Genomic DNA, 23,000 nt, shown 5'->3' with positions numbered 1-23,000 from the left:
GGCGCGGAGGTGGCGGCGGGCGCGCGGCGCCAGCGCCCCCTGACGGAGCGCGAGGAGCGCGACAGGCGGGCGGGGAAACTGAGGCACGGGCGGGGTAGAGGGGAAACTGAGGGATGGGGAAGCAGGCACGGAGATCGGTGGGGGAAACTGAGGCACGGGAATAGGAAACACAGGAAACACAATGGTGACTGATGGGGAATCAGACACGGGGGGCAGCATCCCCCCTGCAGCAGCGAGCGCGACACAAAACCACGGACACCGAGACATGCCGGGCTCCCCGGGCGTGTATAAAGCCCCAGAACAACAGTGGGTTGGTGAAAGGGGGACAGCGGCCATTGGCCAAGCTGGGGACACCCCATGGTCACTGCACCCTCGGTCCCCGATGCCGGGGGTCCGGGGTGCCGAGGCCACGGCGGGCTCAGAGCAGGGTGATCTCGCTGGGCGGCAGCGTCAGCCTCTTCTCCCGGGCGCCCAGCAGCCTCTCCATGTGCGCAGCCACCACGCGGCACAGCTCCAGGCCCTGGACAGTGACACACTGGTGGTCAGTGGCCGTGCCACCGCTGTGATAGCCCCAGCAGGGCCTCTCACGGTGTCCCCAGGTGTCCCCGACCTGCTCCAGCTGCAGTTGGGTGATGCCCTGAGCCAGGAGGTCTCCCAGTGTGATCTCCACGTAGGGATAGCTGGATCCGGCCGTCGGCCGCTGCGTCCGCGTGGACTGGATCTCACTCAGCGAGAACTTGGCGATGGGTTCCTGGGAGGGGGACAGGGGGTGGCCAGTGCGCCCTGGAAACCCCTCCAAGGGGACCCCAGCTTGGACAGGGCTTGGAGCAAACTGGTCTAGTGGAAGGTGTCCCTGCCCATGGCAAGGGGGTGGAACTGGAGGAGCTTTTAGGTTTGTTCCAACCCAAGCCGTTCCATGATTCCATGTGTCCCACACGGCCCCACACCTACGTGGGTCTCCTTGCTGAGGAAGTTGAGGCCGTTCTGGTTGACAGCCAGGATACAGGGCGAAACGATGGCATTGTTGCTGCAGCTCTGGATGTAGAAGAAGGATGAGCCGAACATGGGGTAGGCACTCAGCAGCCCTGTAGGGCACAGGACAGGGTCTCAATGCCCATTGCCACCCCAGGGTGGCCTGCACCCAGGAGCAGCCAAGGGAAAGGGGTGTCCCAAGTGGGGCCTGGAAGCAGCCTGTCCTGTCCTGCCAATCCATCCTGCCCTCCATATGCAGCACTCCAGGCTCTGTGCAGGGACAAAGGCTGCCTGTCCTAGCAGTATCCCACCCCCATCATCATCACCCTCCAGGCAGCATCATATCCCCATCAGGACTGCATCTCCAGCAGCATTACATCCTCGTTAGCACTATATCCTCATTAGCATTGCATCCTCTTGGCATCCTCTGTCTGTGAATGTCACCTCCCCGTGCCCATCACTGTCCCCTCACCCAGGAACTGTGCCCGGGCCTGGTGGGCGCTCAGTGCCTGGGCTTGCTGCACGTGCTGGGTCACCATCTGCAGCCAGGACTGGGGCCTCAGCAGGCGGAAGAGCTGTGGAGGGACGTAGTCCTGCATCTCCTGCCTGTGGGGAGCCCAAGGTCAGGGTCAGTGGGTCCCAAATCCCACGGGACACGGATTTCCCTCCCTCCAGGTGCCCTGTCCCCTGCCGTACGCGGTAGGGAGGTGGTGGCGGTCCTTGGCTCGGTGCTGGAGGGCGGCCAGCTTGGCCACATGAGGGAAGTGCTGCTCTCCCGACCTCGCCGGCGGCAGGACGGTGAACAGCCCCTTGAGGTAGTCAGGGAGCACCTGAGGGTGGGGACAGAGCACAGGGACACGGCTTGGGGACAGGGCACGCTCTGAGGGAGACGGGGAGGTGGCCCTGGGGGAGGCTGAGGGGGTGGCCCGACCTGGTTGTAGTGGACGGTGACATAGAGCTCGTTGTCGAACTTGAGGGGCTGGCTCCAGACCACGCGGCGGCACCAGAAGGTGTAGCTGGTGTCTCGGAGCTCTGTCTCAGCAGCCACATCCAGGACATATTCCCGGCGGGTCAGTGGCCGCACGCTCTGCCCTGGGACACCCAGGAGTCAGGCCACCACACCACCTTGCATGGCTGTCCCATCCTGTCTCATCCTGTCCCATCTGTCCCTTCCTTGCCAGCTCCTCACCTCTGTCGGTCACCACGAAGAGGATGTATTCCTCCAAAGCCTCTGGATTCTGCAGCCCCATCTCACAGCACAGCTCCTCGATCACATCCAGAGCCACCTGGGCACAGGGACAGGTGGCTGGGACACTGCCACATCCCCCTGTTGTGCTCTGGGCCACTAACTTGTCCTGCATTGATGCTTATCCCAGTGATGGTCCGCTTTTCTCAGAGGATGAAGTCCCACAGCAGGGACAGCCAAAGGGTGCAGCCCCCCCATATCCACACCCTCTGGGTGCCCACAACTGAGATGTCACCATGATCTTGGGGTGCACTGAGCCTCCTGTCCCCTCTGGCTCACCGAGCACGTCTTGATCTTGAGGTGCCTCTCAATGCCGCCGGGCAGGAGGAAGAGCTGGCGCTTGGCGCTGCGTCCGGCCTGCACGGGAGGACACATTGGGGTGCAGGGGGGCCCTTCACACAGCAAGAGCCCACAGGACACCCCAAATCCTGCAGCTATCCCTAAGGAACCATCCCACTGGGATCATCCTGTCTCTTGCCCATCCCGTCCTGTGGAAACATCATGCCCCCACTGCATGTCCACAGAGCTCCATCCCCACTGGGGACCCCTGAAGGCTCAGGGCTGTGCTCCCTTGGGAAGATCCCCAAAAAGGATCAGCTCTGTTCCAGGGTGGTGTCTGAGGGAGGTCCCAAGCCCACAGGGGAAACCTGGCCCCATGTGGGTACCCAGAACTCTGGGGGGGATCCCAAGCTGGCACCAGCCCTGTTCCACCCCATGGGCACCCACGAGCCCCTGGCCTCACCACCATGGCCTTGAGCTCCATGCTGCTGGGAAAGAGCCTGCGGCCACCAAACTGCAGGGTTTTCCTCAGGTTCTGCTCACAGGCTTTGGCGATGCCTGGCAGGAACAGGGACTGGGATGAAGGATGGGGCTGAGCTGCCACACTGACTGTGTTGGAGCTCCTCCTGAGCTCTGTGACACCTGGGGTGTCCTTTCCCACCACACAGCCAGCATCCTGGCGTGTGCACGGCCCCTACCATGGAAAGGCAGCTCCGGGTGCCTGCTAGCATCCTGCAGGAAGGCCAGGAGGAAGGGATGGAGCACCTCAGAGCACTTGTAGTAGGCAGCGAGGATGTAGAGCAGCCTCCAGCCCCTCTGGCAGCTGTCCCTGTGTGAACAGCCAGGGCTGATCCCCTAAGCAGGGTGCCCGTGATGGCACCCATCACCTTGGGGAGGAGGACAACCCTCTGTAAGGATGAGGTCTCCAGGTCTCCCTCACAAGCTGGAGCAGCTCGGCCTGGCCAGTGATACAAGTGTCACAGTGCCAGCCTCTGCTGTCCCACATGGGTGTTGGGACTCACGGCTTGGAGCTGGTGTTGTTGGTGATCTGCTTGATGGTCTGGCAGTACACCTCATCCCGCAGGACCTCGTGCTCTGCACACAGCTGAGGGACAGGCACAGCTGCCACCTCTCTGCCACCCCCTGCCCAGGCCACCCCCAGGACTCACTGCCCCAGTGATGGATTTACCTTGAGGATGGTGCAGATGGCATCCAGCTCTGTCTGCCCCCGCAGGGGGTGGTCACCCATGAACTTCATCACAGCTGGGGACAACAAAGCCATACGGTGACACAGGTCAGCATGTCCCTTCCCCAGGGTGGGCACATCCTGGGCACATGGAGCAGTGGGACCAGAACTAAACTCTCCTAGGACACTCTCTGCCCATCCCAGTCCAGCCCCACACTCCTCCAAGGACAGGGCTGGGGATGGCTGAGGGACAGGGGGACAGGACACTCATGCCCCTGCCTACCTTGGAAAGCCTCAGCAGCCAGTTTGTTGAGGCCACCATCCACAAATTCAATGAGTGACTCCTGAATAGGAATCTGGAGCAGGGGGAGAGGGCCAGCTCTGGGACTCTGCTGCGACCTCTAAGGGACCTGCAGGTGACAGCAGGACAAGGGCACCCCAGGCCTCCACTTCTCTATACCTTGGTGAAGGTCAGCATCTCCAGCACACTTGGCATCTTCATCCCACGGGAGTCCCTGGCAGAGGGACAAGGGAGCAGGTGGGCACAGGTGTCCCCACCATGGCATGTCCCTGTCCCACCGCTGGACACTCACATGGTCCCACGTCGTGCTGCACGGAAATGCCGCTGGGCAAAGGCCAGCATGGGACAGGCCCCAGTGACATCCCTGAGCTGCTCCACATCATCTCCCTCTGGACCCTCCACAAAGGCTGGGGACACCTGAGGAGTGAGGCAGTGGGCACAGGGCACAGCTAGAAACGGGATAACCAGCACCACGCACAGCCAGCACCAGAGGACAGCCCCAGGCCAGGACCCACCTCGGTCTTCCTGTCCAGCTCCTGGGCAGCAGCAGTGGAGGCCACAGCCACGGCCACAGCCGCTGAAGCCGCCACTCTGCCCTGCTTGTCCCTGGGCTCCTCTTTCCTCTCCGCAGGCAAATTGACAAAGTCGGGTGCCGCAACAGGCTGGACGTACTCGGCAGGGAAGAGCCCTGACCTGCCATGGATGGCCCCAAACTTCCACCCTGTGCCAGACAGATGGTGAGGATGGCCCTGGGCTGGCAGCCATGGGGTCACCCCTAAAATTCTCTGCCTGCTCCCTCCTGCCTCTGCACCCCCAGCCCTTTTCAGGGATCTGGCCGTGGAAGCAGCTGCAGTTTGGCATCATTCAAGGGAAAGGTACAGACCAGAGGTCTCAAAGCCTGTGACCTGAGGGACATGGGTGGCACCAAGGTGGGACCTGCAGGGGAGCATCTCCCTGCATCAGGTCAGTGCCAAAAAGACCCCAAACCATACTGCTGAGGCAGGACCCTGCTATGTGCCCCAGACCCAGGAGAGGACACAGCTCAGGCCACACCAGGGACACACACAGGGAGAGTGTGGCACCCACCAAAATCCTGGGTGCCTGTCTTCAGCTCCTCCAGGTACATCACCTTCTTGCGGACCACGCAGCCATAGTAGTGGTCTGCAGGGACACCATGGGGACATGGGGTATCACAGGATGCAAGGCAAGTACACAGCCACTTCCAGGGCAGGGCAAACCACCAGTCTGCTGCCCCTGTGTCCCCCATCAAAGACATTTTGGCATGGGGGGCTATGGGGGGCCCTCACCTCTCTCAGGGTGCTCCAGTGACTGCAGGTGGATGATGTCCCCTTTGTGAAAGCTGAGCTGGCGCCTGTCCTCTGGGCTGTAGTTCCTCACAGCCACCACATACTGGGAGTCCTGGGTACAGGGGTCTGGCACAGCCCTTGCACATAGGGACACCCACACCCCACCCAGCACACGGACTTCAAGCACCCACAGCCTCAGGATCATTCCCCCAAATCCAGTCACGATCCCATTTGCAGGGTGCCCTGTCCTGCCCACCCCAGCCCCCCAAACACAGGCACACGGGCAGGGTCTGACCCCCAGGACAAACCCACCCTGGCCCCAGGGCACCCCCCCACCTTCCTGAGCTCTGTGATGAAGTGATCGACCATGACCTTGACCTGGGGGGCTTTGGGGGAGAAGAGGATGAGCTTCTCGCTGCACAGGTTGAACTCCAGCATGTTCCTGGACGGCATGGTCACAAACAGCACATCGGGGTAGCTGGAGCAGGGTGAGAGGAGGCTGGAACACCCTGTGGCATTTCTGGCACCCACAGTACCCACCCCACCCTGGCCACCCCTACCTGTAGGCCCGCAGCACCCGCAGCTGCTCCCCGGAGACATTGGTGCCCTTCACTATCCGCAGCAGCTTGATGCCAGTGTGGGACACAGCCAGGATCTGCACCCCTGTCCCCACGCTGCCCTGTGGGCCAGGACAGCACCTCAGCCAGCGCCACGGTGACACAGTGCCCCCCACGCTGACCTGCCCCTCAGCTGGACCCTCACCGTGGCAGGGAAGAGGCGGGAGAAATACACCTCGCAGCCATCCCGGGCCGCGGCAATGATCTCCCTCTTGACATTCTCGGTGGCCACGGGGCTGAAGGAGTCCAGCTTGTTTTCTGCTGTGGGGAGAGGGAAATACCTCCTGTGAGCATCCCCTGCCTGGAGAGGATGTGGACAGAGTTCCCAGCAAAAGCAGGGGTGCTCATGCCCTTCCTGTGCCTGGCAGGACTGTGTTGCAGAGACAGATGTGTGTCCCCCAAGCAGCTGTCTGAGACCTGACACAACTTGTGATGTTGTGGAGCACTAAATTATAGGGGGATTGTTGCCTTTGGAGGCAAAACTACGCTGGGTTAAGCAGAGTCAGTCCTGGCTTGGAGATACCCAGGAGATGAGGACAGGCACAAGGTGTGAGCCCCCAGGCAGGGAGCAGCAGGACACAGGGTTACCAAAGAGGGATTTCAAGCGGAGCCGCTCCTCCTGGCTGATCCGGATGCAGGTGTCAGACAGCACATCGTTGAAGATCTGGGAAAGGGGGTGAGGAGCAGTGGAGTTGTGTGGGGAGGATCAAAAAGCACCCCCAGCCCCAGTTTGCAACAGCCCCAGCTCCTCCACAGCAGCTCAGCAGGGGAAGGCAGGATGGCCACAGTGGGATGAGTAAATCACCCCACTGGGGAATACCCCATCTCCCAGGAGACCCCGGGGGGCTGCGGGGCCAGCTCGGTGCCTCACCTGCCGGAAGATGAGATCGAGCAGCAGTGGGTTGTTGATGTTGTCCTTGGGGTAGAAAACCTGCCAGGAGAGAGACCAAGGCTTGGTGTAAACCCCCTGATCCCAGAGGACCTTGGCACTAACCTGTCTCCAAGTGTCTCCATAATCTGTACCTCCTTACGGATGAATATTTTCCAGGGCACGTTGTGGTAGGTGTAGAAGTCCTCGCTGCAGCTGCGGTGCAGCTGGGTCTGGACCTGCTGCGCCTCGGACGGGAGCTCCCGTGAGACAAAGACTGCAAAGGGACAGAAAGCCTTGCAATCCTCCGGGGGAACCACAGGGGGGAAACTGAGGCACAGGGAGCAGGTCTCTGGCTGAGCCGGACACGGCAGTTATCCCACCAGGAATCAGCCGTGCCACTGGGAGGGCAAAGTGCCTCACTCCACCGTGGCCCCCCCGGAGCCACAGCTCTGCCCAGCAATACCTGGGGGCCGTGTGGCTGCAGGACGTCCTGCGGGTGCTCGCAGCTGATATCTGGCACTTGGCACCGGCTTCACCGCAGCCACCACCTCCTTGGGCCCCTGCCAGCACAGAGGGGCTGTGATCAGTGCCAGTGACAAGCCCAGCCTGGTAAGGGGACACGGGGGCCTCCACATCCCTACCACAGCTGATGGCACCCGTGCTGCTGAGAGCTGCTCCTTCAGGATCTGCATGGCTTCCTCATGGGGGTCCAGCTTCTTCCCAAAGAGCTTGCTGCCGAGACAGCATCCCACATCACCTGGACCCCAGCATCAGCTGCACCCCAGCATTCCCTGTACCTGACACCACCTGCAGCCCCATCACTCGCTGCACCCCATCATTCCCTACACCTTGGCATCAGGACCAGCACATGCACCCCCAGGCAGGAGAAGCCCGAGGCTCGGCTGGGGACCCAGGGGTGTACCTGTGGGGCTGGGAGCTGCGCGGGGCTGGCTGGCACTGCCGGATGATGTTGCGGATGTCGTGGGTGGGCCGCGGGAAGTGCTCCGAGTTGAGCCGGGAATGCCGCACTGGCTCTCCCGGCCACCGCCGCCCCACAGCTGCTGCGGGGACCAGCACACGGCTCAGGGGCCCTGGCTCAGTGCCACGAGCCCCCGTGGCCACCGCATTGCACCGGGAGCCCTTACCCGCTTTCTGTGAGTAGGGCCGGGGCTGGGGGACATGGGCTGGCGTCCCCTCTGCTGCTCTGCCCTGCAAGGGACATGATGCTATCGACACCTGGCGCCTCCAGCTGCTCCCATCCCCAGGAGCTGCCCCCAGAGAGGTGCCCTGAAGACTTTTCTGCTTCAGGGGGCCCGACCCCTCCCGGCCCCGTTGCACTGACCGAGGGCCCGGGTGGCTGCTTGACATCTGCCCGGTGCTGCGGGGACGGGTCTGGCTCTGTGCCTGTGACAGCAAAGAGGAGAGCTCACATAGAGCTGTGGGGCTCTGGGTGCAGGGATGTTGCCCACACCAGGGGATCAGATAGGGAAACTAAGGCAGGGAACTGGATGGGGTGTGGGGGTGCTCACCCCTTGGCTGCTCCACAGCCACGGGAGGTTTGCTCTGGCTGGCATCAGGGCCACTGTCCCCACCTCCCACGCCACCTCCTCCCTTCAGCCTCTGCGAGAGGACGGACGGCTTCTCCAGCTCCTGGGGGACAGGTGTCAGGGTACAGTGGCCAGGCCACCAGTACCCCAAAATGCCTCGGGCAGGCAGACACCCCTCTCACCCCATTGCCGTAGGAGAGCACGGGGTCAAAGAGGCTGTCCAGGTACCGGTCCAGACCCTTCTGGCTGCGTGGCTCCCCAAATTCCCCATCTGTGAGGGGACAAGGCATGAACCACTGGCATGGCAGGGCTTTGTCACAACTCTGGGGGGCAGGAGTTGAGGGGAACAATGCCCTACCATGGGAGTGATATGCCTCTAAGGAGGGCAATGTGGGGGCTTTCACAGCTGGGGGAGGAGGCACTTCATCCAAATCAAATCCGTGTCCCAGCACCCTGCAGAGAGGGAGGATGGCACTCATTGAGCACCCACTGGGTGCCAGGTTTCCCCTCAGGAGCCCACCCACCCCTACCAGTCCCTATCCAGCCCCGTGCCAGGGATCCCCCCACCAGCCCCACAGTGGGACACTCATCCCTGCCCGGGTACCTACGGCTGGCTGTCCCTGCTGTGGCTCTCGGTCCCATCCCACGCGATGAGGAAGCAGGATTTCTGTCTGGGGAAGCCCCGCAGCAGCTCAAGGTCGGAGACAAGGTCCAGGACATAGTCGTGTCCAGCCAGTTCGGCCCACTGGGCACCTGCCTTCATAGCCACGGTCCAGCCACGCCAGCCCTCTGCCAGGCCTCTGCCAACAGCCAGACACTGGGGATGGGCACAGGCTCCACGGGGACAGCCTGTCCATGAGCTGGGCATTCAGGCTCCCAGATCCTGGGGACAACATCACAGCCCCAGGTGACACCATGACCCAATAGCTGGGTGGGTGCCATGCCAGCACCTACCTGTACTTCAGGACATCCCCTGCCAGATCCTCGCCTGTGCTCCAGGAGTGGATGGGGCAGGAGAATTGGTCACCTGGGGAGGGACGGGCAGTGAGCAGGTGCCACCAGTCCCTCCTGCCCATGAGGGTGGTCCCCCTGGGACCAACCCTGGCCAGCACCGTGCTGCCCGCACCGTTGAAGCAGTGCAGGTCGAGGGCCATGCTGGCTTGCTGCCGGTTCGCCGTCCACTCCAGCAGTGAGGGCGGGAAGGTGCGGGCGGCCGCGGCGCCCAGCTGGGAGTGGGCCATGGCGTGCATCAGCTTGCGCTGGCACACCGGCTTGTAGCCAGCAAAGGCGTAGTCAGACACGAACCTGTGGGGAAGGGAGGAAGCTGAAGGAGGGATATGGGCAGGATCATGTGTGTGCCAGGTTGGGAGAGGGGACCACAGAGGGATTAAGAGCATCCCTGGAGGGATCTCGGCAGCATCCTGGGCACATGTGCCAGGCTGGCTCAAGGCATCTTGGAGGGATCTCAGAGCATCTCTAGTGGGACTTGGCCAGTATCCCTGGGCACATGTGCCAGGCTGGCCCTGGGCAACCTAGAAGAACACAGGCACGTATGTCAGCTTGGCCAGAGGGATCCTGAAGGGACCTCAGAGCATTCCCAACAGGACCTGGACATGTGTGCCAGGATGGTCCAAGCAATCATAGAGGAACCAGTTGGGGCCTAGGCAGCATCCACAGCTGTAGGTACCAGGAGAGCCCTAAAAATCCCTGGCAGCGTTCCCAGGCATGAGCACCAGTCTATTCCTGAGGGTCCCAGCCATCCCCACTGCCCACCCCAGACCCCGTCCCCAGCTCACTTGAGCAGGTACTTGTCGAAGGCAGCGGACGGGGGGAAGGCGCTGAGGCAGGTGGCCAGCAGCAGCCAGCCCCGCTCCTCGTTGTTGACGTTGGTGTTCCGCCAGACCTGGTTGGCAGCTTGTGCCAGGAGCTCGTCCCTCAGCCCAGGCACTGACAGCCCCTTCTGCACGATGTAGTTGCCGAAGAGGGTCTCCTGTGGGCCGCCCAGCCCCGGGTCCCCCATGAACCGCAGGATCTGCCACAGGCACAGCCAGGTCCTCCCTCTGACCCCGGGCACAGAGCGGGCAGGGTACTGCAGTGGTGGACCCTGTGCCATCCCACCTACCAGCTGGAAGACGCTGAGAGCCTCGTGGCACAGGTCCTCATCCAGCCGGGTGAGGGGGGCTTTCAGTGGGGCTGTCAGCATCCCAAATGCCGGTTCCTGCGGTGACACCCGCACCCATGGCTACCTGGGGACAGCCTCAGGCCACGAGGGGCTGGCCCCACGGTGCTGGGCATGGTGTTGATGCTGGGTGGAGCCTGTGGGGCTGCCAAAGGGCTGGGGTGAAGGATGGGGCCAGCAGACTCTTGGGAGTGGGGCAAGGGAGGGTTGTGCTGGCAGCACTGGCACACATTGCCCAGAAAAGCTGTGGCTGCCCCATCCTCGGAAATGTTCAAGGCCAGGATGGACAGGGCTTGGAGCAACCTGGTCTAGTAGAAGGTGTCCCTGCCCACGGCAGGGGGTGGAACTGGACGGTCTGTAAGTCCCTCCCATCCCAAACCATTCTTTGGTTCTATGCCAACAGCTTGGCGAGGCTGAGAGCCTTATCCAGCCCCGGTGCTGTCATTCAGGATGTCGGGGACTGGGAAACACAGGGCAAAAATAGGGATGAGGAAGAGGAATGGGGCAAAGTGGCCGTGGGTGGGGCCGGGGTCCCGGGAGCAAAGCGACCTGGTCTCCCGCCCCAGCGTTCCGGATCCGCCCCGCGTCGGGCGTCCAGGAGGGCTCAGCGGGTCTCTCTCCGATAACCTCAGCGGGGTCCCCCCGGGCTCTGGAGACGACAGGAACCCACGGGGAGGGAGGGAGGTGGCAGCCAGCTCCCCACAGCAGCGCAGCCACCCCGGATCCAGCCTCTCTTGCTACCCGTGGTGTCCCCAGGGTGGGAGCCCGGTGTGACAGTGCGGGGAGCCACCGCGGGGACCCTGGACCTCACTGCTCCACCATGACCGGGGTGCCAGGGACTCCCCAAAAGCTGTCTGCCCGCCGGGCAAAGCTCCCCGCTGCCGGGCCGCGGCGCCCACCTTACCTGGAAGTGGCCCCGCACGTACTTGGCCATGGGGTAGTCGTTGATGTCGAGCGGGAGGGTGAGCTGGGGGTCGGGCTGCAGCGCCGGCGGCGGCACCAGCACCACGCAGCCGGCATTCACCTCCCGAGCGGCTGCGGCACAGCGGGAAGCTACGGCACGGCCGTCGGGAGGGGAACAGGGGGCTGGGAGCGATGGCGGTGCGGGACTCGCTCACCTGCAGCGGCCTCCAGCAGCCCCATCAGCTCGGCCGGGATCTCCAGGTGGGTGACATCCACCACCTCCCTCCGCGTCAGCTCCTGCCGCCGCAGCACACGGATGGACCACTGGCCGTGCTGGTCCCTGCCCCAGCACGCACGGGTGCCGCGGCCAGGAGCGCAGGGACGGGCAGGGATGAGGGCACAGCAACACGGGCTGCACACGCATCACACGTGTGCTTCCACCAGTGCAGCACATCTTTACCTGCTTCATCCTCTCCTTCTCCTCCTCGGCCCGCCGGCGAGCATCCTCCTTCCTCTGCAAAGCAGAGCAGCCATGCTGAGTCCCACCAGAGGAAGGGAGACCCTGAGGCATCCCAGCACCCTGGGTTGCCATCAACCCCTCCCCAATATCAGCAGGGTTTTCACCCCGAAAAGGCACTGTCCATACCCAATGGAACACGGAGCAGGTGGTAGGGTGGCATGTGGGAGGGGGGGAGTCACAGTCTGGGGACGCCACTGTGCCCTCTGCAGACCCACCACTGAACATGCAGCAGGGTGGCAGCAGGTCCCCATCACCCCCTGGGATGTGACAGTCCCCACCTCACCTTGAGGTACCTCCGGCGGTTCACGTAGATGTGGACCAGCGACCTGAACTTGATGAGCGTGTGCCGCATGCGCCGGTACCGCTGCCTGCAGGAGGGCATCTGTCACCCTCTGCCACCCAGCAGTGCCCACCCGCCACCCCGAGGGACCCCCACCTGGCCAGGTATCCCCGTGCCCGGGTCTGCAGGAGGATGATCTTGCGGCGCAGAGAGCGGAAGCGGCGCTTAATGAAGAAGGTGCGAGCGTAGCGCTGGAGCGTGAGCGCGGCCAGGTGGTGGGCACGGCATCGCTTGCTCTCCAGCGCCTGGTACAGCTGCTCCTTCAGGAAGAGCTGGGAGCAGCGGTGAGGCCATGAGCTCCCCGCCTTCCCCAGGGTATCGCCGGAACCAAGCCCCGTCCCGGGACAGTACCTTGGTGACACCGACGTAGTACATGCTGGGGTTAACGGGGCAGAGGCTCCTCAGCATTTCCACACAGTTGGCTCCATTGGGAATGACATTGGACCACATATCAACGAGGCAGCGGTACCTGGGTGAGCCCATGGCACTGTCACCACACAGGACGCCGCTGGGACACCAGCACAGCCCCTCCCTGTGGTGACAAACACTGCGCCTGGGGCTGCAGCTTCTCCCAGAACTGTGTATAAACACAAAGGGTTCCCAACTCCCACTGTGGGGGAACCCCGGCCCAAATGCTGTCCCCAAAACTGCCACAAACTCCGTGTTTTCCCCTCGCTGGGATGGCAGTGCCCAAACCTGCAGCCCCCAGTCACCTGTCGATGAAGACGAGGAAGGGGATGCGGATGGGGAAGCCCTCCTTGCGGATGCGGATGGTCTCCAGGATCCCCGAGTACCGCAGCTGGGTCCTGACCACGTCAGCCTCGAAGAGCCCTGGCTCCTGGGGTGGGGATGGGGAGAAGAATCACGGGCAAACCCCCACCTACCGTGTGCCCACGGCACTCCCAGTGCCAGCGGGGCAGGTAGCACAGGCACCAGCACAGGCAGGAGAGCCCCGGCTCTCACCTTCTTGTTGTTGGGTTTGATGCAGCGCACAAAGAAGGGGTTGCACCTGTGACAGAGAGACCCTGTCAGCCACAGGGAACAGGAGACAAAGCCAGCCCAGCCACCTTGGGCTCAGATCCAGCTGCCAACAACCCAGTGGATGGCCTGGCTGCCCACCCTGCCCACACTGACCTCTCCATCTTCTCCACCAGCTCCAGGAGCGACTGCTGGAACCGTGCAGCCACGGTGGGAGCCTTGTACCGCCGTGTCCTGGTGCTGCTCCTCCTCATGAGGCTCCTCTGCCGGGCCATCACCTGAGCGTGGCCGAAGAAGAGGTTGGCTACCACCTTGGGGAGACAGGAAAGGTTAGAGGGGAGGGAGGTGACTGGAAAAGTGCAGCTCTCCCACATCCTCTTCACATCCCAGTCACTCCTTTATTGCCCAGCCCTGAGCAAGTTGCATCCCCTTATTGTGGCTGCATTGCCTGATTAGGGATGGGGATGAGGATATGGATAATATAAAGCACAGGAGCAGCCCATGTGCCCCAAATGCTTGAGGGTAAAAGCCCAGAGGACCCCATTGGTGGAGCCAGAGGCATCCTCTATTTCTTTTCCTCCTGGGCTTCACCAGCCATGGGGCCACCTCTGGGGACATGGAAAGGGATGTATGGAAGGGGGCTATTGATGCCCAGTGTCACTGCAGAGCCAGCACCAGGCGGGGCCCTACCTTGGTCCTGCTGCTGATGAACAGGTCCAACACATCCTGACGGACCTGGTCATAGTTTTTATCCAAAAACTTGTGAACCTGGCAAATAGCAAAACCTTATGGTGAGGAGCCTGGCAGGATGACAGGGTGAGGCAAGGAGCTCCAGGACCCCAGCCAGACCCCCAGAGATGCATTTCTCTGGGTGCAGGATCAACCTCCTCTTTAACCCATCTTAACATCCCTGCTGGACATCCCAGTGTCACACACCTGATAGGTCACCTTCCCTGCATAGTGCTTGATGGTGAACTCAGGCAGTGGCATTTTCGGCTTCGTGTACAGCGGGTTTGTCCCGTGGTGGTAGTGACACTTCTGGAGGAACGTGTGGTCAGTGGCCTGGGAAGGGACACAGGAGTGACACACAGCTCGGGCAATTCAGCAGCAGGTTGGAACTGAGTGATGTCCAAGGTCCTTTCCAATCCAAACCATTCTGTGATTCTATGATGTTTCTATGATTCTTTGGGCTTATCCAGTCTGGAGGAACCCGAGGGGGTTCCCAGGTTGTCCAGGACAGCCCAGAAGAGCAGCCCTGGGCCGTGGTGATTCCCCAGCCACAGTGACCTCCCAGTGCTGGCTGACCTCATCCTCAGGCAGCCCCTCACCTGGGGGAAGCTGCTCTGGTCATCCAGGATCCGGAGTATGCCGTAGGGTTTTTGCGAGATGAGGTCAATGCAGGGCTGGTTGTCGCTGAAGGGGATCTCCTTCCACTCGATCTGCTCCCGGAGATACTCCTCCTGCAGGATGGGCACCAGGTCAGCCCTGTTCCCCCAGCCCCACAGCAGTGCCCAGCACTGGGGCAGAGCCCAGCACTACCCACCTGCTCCTCCTGGAACACAATTCTGTTGAAGAAGAACTGCATATACTCGTTGGCGTAGTTGATGCACAGCTGCTCAAAGCTGTTGAAGCTGAGGTCCTGCAAGAAGGAAGATCCATGGAGCCTGGGAGGATGGAGCTGGGATTGAGCCAGAATGGAGGTGGGATGAATCCTGCTCACCTCGAAGCCGTAGATGTCCAGGATGGCAATGGAGAGGGCCTCCTGCCGCGGGTACACCAGCTTGTTGATGCGGTCCGTGAGCCAGCCGAAGAGCAGGGAGTAGAGGGTCTTGGCAATGGCATCCCTGGGGAAGGGAGAGATGAGCAGAGTGCTGGAGCTCCGGAATACAGCCAGCACCTGTCACAGCATCAGTTTGAATCACTACAGAGTCTAATCTACACTGGGAGACCTGATCATCCCCTTTCCAAGATGGCATTTCACTTCCCACGCCATCCCTGGGGGTCAGACCCCCGCACACCCTCCTGCAGTGCAGCCCCCCTCCCCTCTACCTGGCATCCACAGCGCTTTCAACAGTCAGAGGGGTAAAAATCTTCTCCCGCTGCGTTTCCTGGTTGGGAAATGGCATGATGGGGTTTCAACAACATCAGCCGTGGTCTCCAGGGGCCAGAGACCCCCTGCCAGCCTGTGTCCCCCTGCACTCACCGTCACCTTGAAGGTGATGGCTTTCTGCAGGCCCTCGGGGGACACCTGCAGCAGCTCAGCCACTGTCCGGATCTCCGTGGCACTCACCACCGTGGCCACCTCCTGGCAGTCAGTCTGCAGGACACAGCCATGCCATGGGATGTGGTGATCCCCTCTTTGCCACATCCCAAATGGTGGCCAAGGAGCACAGCTTGGCTCCCCATGGTGGGGGTACCTCGTATTTCTCAAAGTAGACGTTGCCCAGGTGGAGGACGGAGGAGAGGATGCGGAAGATGGTGTTCTGCTCATCCACGCTGAAGTTCAGCACCTCCATGGTGTTGAGCAGCCGGCGGAAATCCTCAGCGTCATCCTTGCCAGGAATCTCACAGTTCCCACCCTGGTACAATCCCCTCAGTCCATCAGTGGATCCCAGCGGGGTCAGCACCCAGCATGGGGGGTAACTTTGCCCTGAGCATCCTCCTCATCCACACATTGAGAACTCAGGAACTCACCAGCACCCTGAGGTTGGGCAGCCCCCCAAAAATCGGGCTGTGGGGGCTGCTGGGGAGGGGACACACTACCTGGTTCAGGTAGTAGTAGGTCTCGGCGCCCTGCAGGCAGTAGCGCTGCCGCTGCTGGGACGGCAGCCCTGCCAGCATCTCGTAGAAGATGTGGTAGTTGCGCTCAGTCTTGGCCTGGAGAACAGAGGACAGAGCTGGGGAGGGGGTGGCCGAGGGGCCAGAGTAGGGGGCAGAGCCTAGGACCCTCTCACCACACACCTGGAAGACCACACGGGACTTCTCCAGCAGGTACTGCGAGGTTATGGCACCACAGATCAAGCCGCTGCAGGGGTGAGAGTGGGCACCCGGCTGGCAACCTCAGCGTGGGCAGGGGATGTGGCCCCCCAACGCACCCACCCATACCCCAATGCCCCCCAACAGAATGGGGGGTCAGTGCTGCTCCCCAGATGCCCCCTACCAGGGATGGGTAGGCAGGAAGAGGTGTCTGCACCTGGCTCGAGTGCTGTGCCCCAGGGTGATATTGGGAACCCCCCTGTCAGGATCAGTGGGGCCAAGAGAGGATGGGATCGGATATGGGGACAGGGATGGAGACTGGGAATGGTCAAGGTGCCAGCCAGGTCACAGCGTCCCTGCCCCTACCCCAGGGACAGCCACCTGTCTTCAGGTGCCATCACCTTTCCAACACCAGGTTTGTCCCAAAAACATCCCCATGTGTCCTCCCAGAGCCAAGGGACAAGGGGCTGGGTTGGGTGGACACCCCTGGGGCAGCAGGGGACACAGGGTGGGAGCAGCGACACACAGGTGTTACTCAGCATTACTTACTCCTCCAGAAAGATTTCCACAAATTTCCCAAACCTGCTGGAATTGTCATTCCTCACGGTTTTGGCGTTGCCGAAAGATTCCAGCAAAGGGGTCGCCTCCAGGATCTGTTGTAGTGATGGGGTGAGCCGGGCACCCGACACACCATGGGACATCTCCAAGGCTAAGGCACCCCCTCTGTCACCCTGCTACCCTCTCTGCCGCCCCATGCTCCCATGCAGACTCCTGTGGGTGCCCAAATTTGAGGTGTGCACCACAAGCATGTTAAATGAGGATGTGGGAGAGCACAAAGACTCCATCTGTGTCCATGCACTGATTTCCTGCCGTCCCTCCCCTGCATCTGGAGTGTCACGGCCAAGATGCCACCACAGTTCTCTGTCCCCCTGAACCATCCCAGCCCACGTGTCCCCTCGGTACCTCTATCTGCCATGGTCCGAGTGGAAGCATTGGGACAAGGAGAGAGCAGCAGAGCCGTGAGGAGGGATGGAAGAAAGCACTGGGGAGTGGGGGAAGAGGATGGGGACATGAGGACTCAGAGATGTCCCCAGGGCAGCACCCTACCTGTGGGGCAGTGCTGCGTTTCTGGCTGACAGCTGCCAGGTAGCTCAGGATCAGCTTGGTGGCTTCAGTCTTCCCTGAGCCGCTCTCCCCACTGAAACACAGAGTGGGGGCATGGCTGGGGCTGTTGGGGTGCCCATCCCAAACCTCCCCAAACCAGAACCCCATCCCCTGGGGTCAAGCCAGGCTGGTGGCCGCGACCCAGCAATTTGGGGGAGGTTGATTGGGGGGCACCCCAGGAGGAGGAGGTGCGTGGGCACAGCCATGTCCCACCTGATGACGATACACTGGTTGTGTTTGGCATCCATCACTTTGGAGTAGGCGACGTTTGCGATGGCAAAGAGGTGCCTGGGGTGGGGACAAGCCGGGGGGTGTGGTACCACGCTGGCACAGGGACCCCCAAAGTGCCACCAGCACCCCCGTGCACAGACACAGCTGCTCCAGCACTCAGCAACCGAGGGTTCTCCAGGGACCCAAGGGTGGGGGATGGAGGGTGGGAGTGACCCCATCCCCACAGGACATTTGGGGACAGCCTGGTACTCACGGCGGGTTTTCGCCCAGGGCTCTGCCTTCGTACTGCAGCACCTGCTCCTTCCCGTAGATGTTGTAGAGCCGGTACGGGTTCACCGACACCAGGATGCTGCCGATGTAGGTCTGCCAGAGACAGAGGTGTGGGGCTGAAAGCCCTGTGAGGGTGATGATTCCCCACAGACCCCACACCTACAGCCTTTGGGGGATGCTATGTCCCCCTAAGCTTACGTAGATGAGCTGGCGCTCGAACCGCGTCCGGATGTTGCTCAGCACTGCAGCCTCCTGCAGGTCCCTGGCATGGAGCAAAGGCTGAATTAGGGGGTGACAGAGGGACAGGGGAGTGTGTGCTGCCCCCAGAGTGTCCTCAGCCTCTCCAGGCCCAGGAGGCTGAAGCAGAGCCCATGTTGGGATGAGATGGGGTGAGACAGCACGATAACAGGGTCAGGGGTATGAGGATGGGGGCTGCAGGTCACTGTCCCCCACAGCACTGAGTCATGGGGTAGGGGACAGGGACACTCACTCCAGCTGGGTCATGTCCTCCAGCCCATCCTCCTCCTGTGGCTCCTGGTACCGCATGATGGGCAGGCTGCACAGTGACTGCATCTGCATGGAGCAACCATCCCATCATGGCAGGGGTGTGCCAACACCTTAGATGTCCCACTCAGTCAACCACCACCCCCCCAAAACACCATCTGTGACCCAAAACAAGGGCGCATGCAGTCAGCGATGGCAGGAACCCCAAGAAAACACCCCACAGCCCCAAAACCTGTCCCCCAGCAAAGCACTGTGTGTCAGGTGAGAGCAGCAGTGCTGGAACATAGAAACATGAGGTCACCAAGGCCACCTTGGGGCTGGTCCCAGGAAATCCTGGTCCTGAGAATCCCTGTCCTGCTCACCATGGGCATCACCCTCAGTGTAGGTTATGGAAGGGGGCTGAGGCTGCTCCCCCCGGCCACGTGCAGGTGTGACGCAGGACAGGTGTCACCCAGGAGGCTGCGCTGGCGCCCCGCCAGGCGGTGGGCAGGAAAGCGGACACCCACCCCGGGTCACCGTGCCACCTGCGCCTGTCCCCGCCGGATCGGGTCTCTACATTTCCATACGCCAGAATCAAGTGTCCCCAGAGGGGCCGCTCGTGGGGGGACACACAACAGGTGACGGTCCCCTCTTCCAGCCTGCTCCCCACGGGAGGACCCCCGCCAGCGCCCAGACCACTCACGGCCATTTACCCCCCAGCCTGCAAACCCCTCTGCACCGATGCCTTCGTGCCCGGGACAGCCATCAGGCACCTCAACTCGCCACCCTGTCGCGGGTCCCGCCAGCTGCCAGCTGGCCCCGGGCTCCATCCCCCCAGGGGGCTCCCCGCGGGGGTTACCTTGCTGCGCCAGGGCTGCTTGCTGCCCAGGTACCCGTCTGCCCAGGGGTGCCTGTCCCGCCAGCCGCCCGCCGGCGGGCGCTGGCACAGGTATCGGGCGATGTCGGCTCCCCACTGGCCCGCCCACCGCCGGCCGCGTTGGGTGGGCTGCTGGGGGCGGCCCTGCTCGGTTGTCCAGGCGTCGGGCATCTCCCGCACCCGCACGACGTGCTGCGCGGACCAGTGCTGCTTGTACATGCGGGATGCGCGCCGGAAGGAGCCCAACCTCTGCACCTGCGGCGTCACCACCGCGTAGCGCCCCGCGCCCTCCTCCCCCGCCGCCCCGTCAGCCTCGATGGGCTCCGCCGGCCCCGGGGGACGAGCGCCGTGGCGGGGCACGGGCGGAGAGCCGGGGGCTCGCCCGTGGGGTGGTGGGAAAGCGGCACGACGGGGCGGTGAGGGGCTCCGGCTGCCACGTGGGTTGGAAGGGAGGACGGGGCGCCCGGCGTCGGCCCAGCCCCGGCGGCCCGAGGGTGGGCTCGGAGACCTGCGGGTGCTGCCGTCCCGCCGGGATGGGCGCCGGGGCAAGGAGGGCGAGCGAGTGGAGGGATGGCGGGTGGGTGGTGAGGATGAGGGGGCTTTGTTGGGGGCTATGCTCTTTACGAGCAGCGAAGCCAGGGACTGCGCCACGGAGCGCCCCTTGGAGAGGCTGCGACCCCCCGCTTCAGCAGACGGCCGCGATGGTGGGGAGTGCGGGGCCATCCCGGCAAGGGGCTGCCCGATGCGCTGGATGAAACTTTTGGGCGTGCTGGGAGCGGGGCTGGGCGGAGGGGGCACCGCGGCGGGACCCCGCGGGGCGCCCTGCCAGGGGGGCAGCTCCTCATCCCAGGAGGGGCCGAGGCGGCGGCTGCCGGGGCGGGACGACGGTGCCAGGAAGGGGCTCCTCTGCAGCGGCTTCACCGCCTTGGTAGGGGGCTCGGGAAGCCGGGGCCAGGCCTGGGGGAGCGGCAGCCCGGGGGGGCTGCTCCGGCGCGATGACAGCGGTCTCCCCGCCGCGGGCCCCCCCAGGCGCCTTCCCCCCGGTCCCGGTGAGCGGGGGGCGGTCGGTGGCGGGGAGGGGGGCTCGGGGCCGAAGTGCCGGAGGCTGGCACCGAGGGAAGGCGATCGCCGGGGCCCCTCGCCCCGCGTGCTGCCGGGCCGCGGACGGACGGGCGGCGGCGACGGGGAGCGGCCGGGGTTGGCGAAGGGGTTACGGAGCGACGGCCGGCGCGCAGCCCCCGCCTCCCGGGGAGGGGACTGCCCCCAGGGCCCCGCCGGTGGGGAAGGGTCCCGGCCCCCCAAACCGGCGCTCTCCATCCCCCCCAGCCTGCGGCTGGAGCGCCTGTAGGAGGGCTGGGGGGTGCGGGACCCCCGAAATCCTCCGGCACCTCGCGGCTGGCGGCTGGAAGGAATCGAGAGGGATCGCTGGAGGAACTGCCCCAGAGGGCTCCCGCACGCCCGCGCTGCCGAAACCCGGCGTCCCGGGGATGCCGCGGGGCTGGGGGCTGCCGGAGGTGGAGGCGGCGGCGGCGGCTCGTACTCGTCGTAGTCGTCCTCGTCACGGGCGGCGGGGAGGTGGGGGGATGGCGGGAGGGGGACGTCCAGGCGGTCCCTGCCGAAAAGCTTGACCTGGGGTCGGGGGAAGAGCCTGAATTTCCTGTTGAGGGAGAGCTTGGAGGAGAGCGTCTCCCTCATGCCCCGGAGCGAGGAGGCGCTCAGGATGGAAAAGGGATACTCCTTCTCCTCTTCCTCTTCTTCTTCCCACTCCTCGGGCTCCTCGCCCTCAGCGATCTCCTCCAGGCCCAGGGCGTAGGGGTTGCAGGAGGATTGGGAGTGCGGCGCCCACCCGCCCTCGCTGTACTGGATGCGATGCTCGGGGTACTCGTCCCCAGGGTAACCCCCAGCAAAGGGCTCCCCAAAGTCCTCGTAGGGGTCCCCCCTGTAGCCGAAGGGCCCCGCTGCCTCCTCATCATACTCTGGGTCGCTGCTGTAAGGGTCATAGAGGCTGAGGGGAGACCCACCACCAAATGGTCCCTCATCCTCGAGCTCTGAGTAGCCGTAGGGGTGCCCTGGCTGGTCACCGTCCTCCCAAAATCCCCCGTGGTAGTCATACTCCTCCTCTGTCTCGTAGCCAGGGTAGTCGGAGTAGGGGGCCGGCACCGCATCCTCGAAGCCGTACCCTGCTGGGTAGGCTGGACTCTGCATGTAGCCTTCCTCCTCCTCGGAGTAGTTGTGCCGGGGGCCGTAGGCTCCATCCTCCTCCTCGCTGTAGCCATGCCACGGGTCGTAGGCTCCATCCTCCTCGGCGTAGCCATGGTGAGGGCCATACGGTCCATTTTCCTCCTTGGGCTGACTGCGCCAGGGCACGTAGGCTCCATCTTCCTTCCTTCCATAACCACGGCGGGAGCCGTAGGCTCCGTCCTCCTTGCCGTAGCCTCTCCGGCGGCCGTAGGCTCCCTCCTCCTCCTGGGCCCAGCCGTAGCGCGGCACCGGCGGCTCGGCGGCCGCTCGCTGGGAGCCCCGCCGGGACGGCCGCCTCACCATGCTGCCCTGCCGCGGAGTGCCGGGCGCCGGCAGCCCAGCGCCGCCAGGGATCCGCTTCATGTTGGCCCTGTGCCTGAGGATCTCATCTTCCGCGGGGAACGGCAGCTTCTTGGCACCGATACGGGACAGCCAGGCCGTGTCAGTCGCCCGGCTGCCTCCCACCAGCCGCCCGCGCCGGGAGAGCACCTTCCTGGCCAGCCAGCCCGTGGCGGCGGCCGCCTTGCTCAGCACCTGTGCTCGGGGCTTGAATTTCCTTTCCGGGCGCCGGCGGAAGAGCGAAGCGCCGTCCTCGGGGTCCTGCTCGCCCCGCCTCACCAGCAGGAAGGATGGCCTCGATGGGGGCTCCTTCTTGGCCTCCTCCTTCCTCTTTTTGCCCACCTCCTTGAAGCGCATCATCAGGTTGGAGGTAGACTTGAGCACCGCTTTGTTCTTCTTCTTCTTCCTCTTCTTGGTGCTGTGCTTATGCAGGCCCCAGAAGAAGCGGGATGTATTCTTGAACTGCCCCTTCTTGGGTCGACGCAGCCCCAGGTTCTTGAAGCCCAGGAAGAGCTTCGAGGTGCTGCGGAGGCTCCGCTTTGCCCGGGCTTTCGGAGGCGCTGCGGCCTCCTCCTCGGCTGGGCTGGCTTCCACAGTTTCTTTGGGTTGGCCCTTGGCGTCTGCACCCTTGGCCCCTTTCTTCTTCTTGTCGGTTGCCAGCCCCATCATCAGTTTGGAGGTGCCCTTCACGTTCTTCTTGGCTGTTGCAGCATTGCTCTCAACCTCCTGTTCCTCTGTCTCCTGCTGCGCCTTCTTCCCACGGCCCAGTTTCTTTGCCACTCCTGCCTTGGGAAGCCCCTTCTTCTCCTTCCCCTTCCCCTTCTTGGGCTCCTCTGCAACCACATCCTCCTCATCTTTCTCCTTTTCCTCTTTTTCCTCCTCCTTTTCCTCCTTTTCTTCCTCCTTTTCTTCCTTTTCCTCTTTTTCTTCCTTTTCCTCCTTTTCTTCCTTTTCCTCCTCCACTACCTCCGTCTCCTCGCTCTCCTCTGCCTTCAGCAGCTCTGCATCTGAGGCATCCTCCGACTCGTTGGGATCCTCCTTCTTGCCCTTCTTGCCATCCTTCCCTTTGCCTTTGCCCGCCTTCCCTTTGGGCTCTCCCTTCTTGCCAGCCATCCTGGCAGTGGCGGGCGCTCATGCTCCGGCCCCAGCGGGGCCCTGGGAGAGGATGCCCTG

General features: G+C 63.2%; 1 protein-coding gene across 1 annotated transcript; it reads right to left on the bottom strand.

Moving 5' to 3' along the window:
- Nucleotides 1-300: 300 nt before the first annotated feature.
- Nucleotides 301-23,000, bottom strand: MYO15A (myosin XVA). The gene is made up of 64 exons (XM_066329823.1): nt 22,784-23,000; nt 19,230-22,690; nt 18,378-18,460; nt 18,086-18,149; nt 17,871-17,980; nt 17,600-17,674; nt 17,330-17,420; nt 16,772-16,875; nt 16,208-16,271; nt 16,010-16,123; nt 15,664-15,825; nt 15,450-15,563; nt 15,296-15,354; nt 14,967-15,090; nt 14,790-14,885; nt 14,575-14,706; nt 14,183-14,308; nt 13,937-14,014; nt 13,403-13,557; nt 13,232-13,277; nt 12,982-13,106; nt 12,620-12,737; nt 12,365-12,540; nt 12,212-12,296; nt 11,869-11,922; nt 11,624-11,705; nt 11,410-11,540; nt 10,449-10,544; nt 10,123-10,358; nt 9,453-9,631; nt 9,281-9,353; nt 8,935-9,126; nt 8,685-8,779; nt 8,509-8,597; nt 8,309-8,429; nt 8,122-8,183; nt 7,925-7,988; nt 7,702-7,840; nt 7,421-7,511; nt 7,243-7,339; nt 6,932-7,053; nt 6,780-6,839; nt 6,497-6,572; nt 6,054-6,169; nt 5,852-5,970; nt 5,628-5,769; nt 5,292-5,403; nt 5,071-5,145; nt 4,472-4,705; nt 4,277-4,391; nt 4,144-4,198; nt 3,967-4,039; nt 3,687-3,760; nt 3,520-3,602; nt 3,196-3,326; nt 2,961-3,055; nt 2,498-2,575; nt 2,162-2,258; nt 1,904-2,064; nt 1,669-1,802; nt 1,445-1,578; nt 952-1,085; nt 611-751; nt 301-520 (listed from the first exon to the last, which is right to left on the bottom strand). The coding sequence occupies exons 1-64, from the start codon at nt 22,938-22,940 to the stop codon at nt 419-421; spliced, it is 10,383 nt and encodes a 3,460-aa protein (XP_066185920.1). The 5' UTR covers nt 22,941-23,000; the 3' UTR covers nt 301-418.

The sequence above is a fragment of the Sylvia atricapilla genome, chromosome 15, assembly GCF_009819655.1.
Source record: "Sylvia atricapilla isolate bSylAtr1 chromosome 15, bSylAtr1.pri, whole genome shotgun sequence".
Classification (NCBI taxonomy): domain Eukaryota; kingdom Metazoa; phylum Chordata; class Aves; order Passeriformes; family Sylviidae; genus Sylvia; species Sylvia atricapilla.
The sequence above is the reverse complement of the archived record's forward strand: the minus strand, read 5'-3'. Positions and strand labels throughout refer to the sequence as shown.

Excerpts from the sequence above, each read along its gene's own strand:
- MYO15A (XM_066329823.1), bottom strand. The coding sequence starts at position 22,940 with ATGGCTGGCAAGAAGGGAGAGCCCAAAGGGAAGGCGGGCAAAGGCAAA. Across the intron at positions 7,989-8,121 it reads AGCAGCCACCCGGGCCCTCG|GGCAGAGCAGCAGAGGGGAC; the intron begins GTCAGTGCAACG and ends TGTCCCTTGCAG. Across the intron at positions 1,086-1,444 it reads GGCCCGGGCACAGTTCCTGG|GGCTGCTGAGTGCCTACCCC; the intron begins GTGAGGGGACAG and ends TGTGCCCTACAG.